At 45.9% G+C, this 5,291-nt stretch overlaps 1 protein-coding gene across 6 annotated transcripts in view; it reads left to right on the plus strand.

Annotated features, from left to right (window-relative positions):
* Positions 1-1,862: 1,862 nt before the first annotated feature.
* Positions 1,863-5,291, plus strand: part of LOC118780853 (protein Niban 1-like) — an 8,905-nt gene continuing 5,476 nt past the window's right edge. For all 6 annotated transcript variants that reach the window (XM_036533574.1, XM_036533586.1, XM_036533578.1 and 3 more), the window contains exons 1-8: positions 1,863-2,211; positions 2,581-2,714; positions 3,278-3,403; positions 3,584-3,698; positions 3,962-4,123; positions 4,599-4,714; positions 4,849-4,947; positions 5,233-5,291. The exon at positions 5,233-5,291 is cut by the window's right edge and continues 104 nt beyond it. In XM_036533574.1, coding sequence (XP_036389467.1) covers positions 2,157-2,211; positions 2,581-2,714; positions 3,278-3,403; positions 3,584-3,698; positions 3,962-4,123; positions 4,599-4,714; positions 4,849-4,947; positions 5,233-5,291 — 866 coding nt within the window. In that variant the 5' untranslated portion in view covers positions 1,863-2,156. The remainder of the gene's footprint in view (positions 2,212-2,580; positions 2,715-3,277; positions 3,404-3,583; positions 3,699-3,961; positions 4,124-4,598; positions 4,715-4,848; positions 4,948-5,232) is intronic.

Genomic DNA, 5,291 nt, shown 5'->3' on the forward strand with positions numbered 1-5,291 from the left:
TTGTGTTGGAAGTTGCTCTGGATAAGAGTGTCTGCATGCTCTGCATGCTAAATGCATGTAATGTAATGTACTATAATGGGAGAGAAGTGAACGTATGGCCCCTTCTGTAGGTGGACAGAGGTGCAGGGCTGCAACACCACCACTAGAGGGAACCCAAGAGAGAAGCTGGCCAGCAGGGGGATTGCAGGAGGGAATGCAGCCCTTGTAAGTAAAGCGCAATGCATGAGTTTTGGGATCCAGTACTGAACTGTGCTGGGGGGTCAACTAAGGACAAAACAGAGCCACAGCTTCCTGTTACTCGAGTCACAGACTGAGACTCATGTTTAGATACCGGCTTTATTTACCCAAAACAGCCACCATTCACAGTACATTTTACAGGAAAAATGAAAATAATTCCTGCATCTGTTTCTCACAATGTTGATCGTTTGTTTAAACGGACCGTTGGCTCTGACCCTACACTTACTACACCCTGATCCCACAATGTCTCCACACTGACCCCACAATGACTCCACAATGTCTCCACACTGACCCCACAATGACTCCACACTGACCCCACAATGTCTCCACACTGACCCCACATTGACTCCACACTGACCCCACAATGACTCCACACTGACCCCACAATGTCTCCACACTGACCCCACAATGACTCCACAATGACTCCACACTGACCCCACAATGACTCCACACTGACCCCACAATGACTCCACATTGACTCCACAATGTCTCCACACTGACCCCACAATGACTCCACAATGACTCCACAATGGCTCCACACTGACCCCACAATGACTCCACCATCGCTCCACACTGACTTGACACTAATCCCCAAAATGGCTCCACACTGGCCCCCACAGCAATACCACACTTAACACACCCTAATGTCCTGGGTTTGGCCAGTTCGGGGGACCGCACCCCCGGAGCTGTGTACTCTATGATTCCAAAGTGATCACATTCTGTTTGCTCATCCAATCAATTCTGTTCAAATCTGGTGTGATGACATTTCTGTCAATTAGCTATCAGTTGTTGCAATCCCAAAAATGATAACCAATGATAAACAATAATTGTGAGTGTAGCAAAAGTAATCAACAAAACCATCTATTGCTCTTGTGCATAAGTTAAAGTAAACACACAGCCAGGTATAGCCAACCCATTTATCTCCGCTTTAACAGATTATATATATTATTATTTATGTATATTTTACATTATTCCCATCCCCATTTTTGTCATTCCATCTGTTGTAATATGTAATATGAATCTGAATTTTAATTCCTTCCAGCTTATTATTATCATATTTCTATTTTTCTCCCCAGATTTGGCAAAGATGCAACATGCTGTGTACCTTGAAACTGAACTGACCGATAGAGAAAGAGAAAGAGGAGAGGAGGGGCCAGTTTTCGTTCCCTGTTCTGCTGATCTGTAAACAGACATGTGTTCTGCCAGCTGCATTTATTATCAGGGCACCCGCCAGAGAGACGAGCCGAGGGGGGGGGCACTGTCTCCCCCGACACCTTCCCTGCAGAACCGGATCGACATCTTCAGCTGCATTACCCACAATGCTGTGAGAAGCTCACCTGGAGAGGGACTGTCATGTACCCCCTCAAGGGGCGTGTCTGTCTGTCTATATTAGGCCATGAGAGGGGGGGCGGGGTGGTGCAGAACGGGGCGGGGCATCTACACTCCATCAGACTCTTTCTCTGACACTCCAGATATTGCCAGTCTCCTGAGATAGCAATGTATGAACAGCACAGTGTAGAGACAGACAGACAGATAGATAGACAGATAGATAGACAGATAGATAGATAGATAGATAGATAGACAGACAGACAGATAGACAGACAGACAGATAGACAAAAAGACTGACAGATAGAGAGACAGATAGATAGATAGATAGATAGATAGACAGATCAATAGATGGTGTCACTTTCCATATAAGGAGGAGGATCTCCTTCAGGAGGAGGGTATATCTGAGCTGCATATCTGAGAAGGGGGTAGTGCAATCACACCTGTGTGCCATCTCCACAGCAAAGGGTATCACCCTCAACTGGACGTTAATCACATAGTTTATGTGGACAGCTGGACAGACTGAAAGCAGTTAGGCTTCGATTTTTTTCTTTTACTTCATCTTTTTTTGTTTGCAAAGAGGGCTGATTGACATGGGAGCCCTGCAATCAAGACACCTGGATGCAAGACAGCGCAAGAACCTGTCAGGTAAGGAGGCCTCTGTTCTTTCCCTTCTTTCTCTCTCTCCCCTCCCTCTCTCTCTTTATCTCCCATTCCTCTCTTTTTCCCTTTCTCTGCCTCTCGCTGGACCAGAGAGACCGACTGACTTGGTGAGGGCTTTGTTTACCCAACAGTGTGATAGTGATGATGATGTTCTGGAAAACACACACAGAACTGTGTGACAGTTTTCTGCTCTTTCTCATACACTAAAATGTGTGTGTGTGTGTATGCATATGTGTGTGCCCGTGCATGTGTGTGTGCACGCATATGTGTGTATGGGTGTGCATCTGTGTGTATTTGTATATGTGTATGTGTGTGTGTGCATGTGTGTGTGCGTGCGTGTGTGTGTGTGTGCAGGACACACAACAGTCATGCTGAGAGAGTTCTCCTCACACTTTCGCCGACAACTGTGTGCTGGTATTCTGGAGCAGCAACAGAATGATGTGGGGCTGAAGGAGCCAGCAGGAACCCCAACACTCCTGCACCAGCAGGTAAGACAGCCACCACACCCTGCACAGTGATCATCTCCACACACTAAAAAGATATGATTCCTGCAAAGTAATATTCTTGTCAAATTTAAGAGATCCACTTCCTACATAGTACTCATCTTCTAGCTTTTAAGAGATCCACTTACTGCGTAGTAATCACTTTATAGCACTTAAGAAATCCGCTTACTACATAAAATGTCTCCCCTAACACTTAAGATATCCACTTCTTCCATTGTAACCATCTTCCATCTTTTAAGAGATTCACTTACTGCATAGTAATCATCTTCTAAAACTTAAGCAATCAACTGTAAAGATCGCAGTTCTCTTGCATCATTTAAGAAATCCAATGGCTGCATAATCCATGCATAATAATCATCATCTAACACTTCAGAGATCCACATCCTGTATAGTAATCATCTTCTGGCCCTTACAGATTCCAGTTGCTATATAGTAACTCTCCTCTAACACTTGGAGATCCCCAGTTCTGAAGATTACCTCTGCTCTTGACAAATACTCTTAAAACGTTCTTTCCTGCTTGGCCCTCATTATGCTCTCCTATATTCCAGGACTCAGTTACAGGCAGCAAGGTGATACTAGAAGGAACTCTACAGCAGTATCTAGATGGCAAGTGGAGAAGACGCCACCTACAGGTCACCAAGAGTTTTGCAGTGGAGAGTCGTGACTCCAAAGAGGTATGATACAGGTGGAGTTTACTTCACACTGTTATCCACATGCATTACAAGTATGACCTCAGAAGGACCATGTGCATTACAGGTGTGTGTTACAGGTTCATGAGGTGTATTACAGGCACAAATGCAGAATTTTGATGTGCATTACATGTGAGCGATCAGGTCTTCTGATGTATGTTACAGGTTTTTGAGGGAGGCTGGGAGCGCAGGAGAGATCTAAATCTCTCCGGCTGCCAGATTTGCACCACCATACAGGAACATCGCCTCCTAGTGGATGAAACATGTCGGCACATCAAAGGTATGATCACAGGCACATTGACATTGCTGCTCTGATCCCATTTCTCCTTTTTGTTGACGACATGTTTATTGCAGTATCTAAAGTCTCCAGCCATGTGACCTGTGTGTGTGTGTGTGTGTGTGTATGTGTGTGTGTGTGTATGTGTTGGTTGATTGATATATTGAGTAATTTATTTAAAAATCACAATAACACCGCACATATCCTCACACAAACATGCAAACTTTGATTTGGTGGTGGCGGTGGGGTGGTGTTTTGGGTCGCAGGAAGGCGCGGGGGAAAGATGCCATTTTGGGACTGTCCCACGGACTTCCCCGTGTTCATTCAGCACCCCTACAGTGCCCCCTTGTGTCTGTGCGCCGAATCGCGTGAGGCACAGCGACTGTGGGCCAGGCATCTGCAGAGGGCGGTGCAGCACCAGAGCTCAAGTATGACATCACCCACATCATGTGACACGAGCACACATTTCACCTTCATTATGTGACACGAGCACACATTTCACCCTTATCATGTGACACGAGCACACATTTCACCCTTATCATGTGACACGAGCACACATTTCACCTTCATCATGTGACACGAGCACACATTTCACCCTTATCATGTGACACGAGCACACATTTCACCTTCATCATGTGACTCGAGCACACAAAAGCATGTGTGCTTTCTGTGGGCCTGAAACTGCCCTGAAGTTTGTGATGGATTGATAGATCAAAACTGTAAGGGCAAACCTATGCATGTGGAAACATAGAGAGTCTTTGATCATTTTTTTGTATTTTACAGACGTATTAGGTAGATATAACAACAGGAGCAACAAATTAATGGGAATTTTTTTTGGGAAAAAGTTTTATGATTTTGATAATTCTTGTCTGCCATTCATGTGAGAGAGAATGATCCTTTCAGTTCTCCAGAGGAAAGATACTGCTGAGTCACGAGCGTTTCTGGAGGCTGTACGTTTCTACAGGCAGGAGAAGGGCAGCTATCAGCCTGGGGTCCTGCTGATGGGCAGTGAGGAGGAGGTGAGGCACTGGGTGTGTGTGTGCGTCTGTGTATGTGTGTCTCTCTGTGTGCGAGAGGGGGATCTGTGTGAGAGAGAGGTGTGTGTGTGTGTGTGTGTGTGTGTGTGTGAGACCATGTTCCTACCCTCTTTCAGGTGTTGTCCAGTCTGATCATGGAGGAGATTCTGCCCTGTCTGCACTTTCGGATCTTCCCCAGACTGATCCCAAATCAGAGGAGACTCACCTGGATCAAGGCAAGATGGACCTACACACTCAGACACACACACACACAAACACACACACACACACACACACTCGGACACAAATACACGCACACACACACACACACACACACACACACACACACACACGGACACAAATACACACACACACACACACACATATACACACAAACACACACACACACACAGCACACACACACACACACACACACACACACACACACACACACACACACACACACAAACACAAAAACACACATATTTAGTGCTCAGGTCAGTGCTGCCTCTCTTGTTCAGCTGCAGGCAGAGGTGTACAGCCAGGTGTGTGCCCAGGTAAGAGCAGAGATGAGGGCTCT

Source organism: Megalops cyprinoides, chromosome 1 (assembly GCF_013368585.1).
Source record: "Megalops cyprinoides isolate fMegCyp1 chromosome 1, fMegCyp1.pri, whole genome shotgun sequence".
NCBI classification, from domain to species: Eukaryota; Metazoa; Chordata; class Actinopteri; order Elopiformes; family Megalopidae; genus Megalops; species Megalops cyprinoides.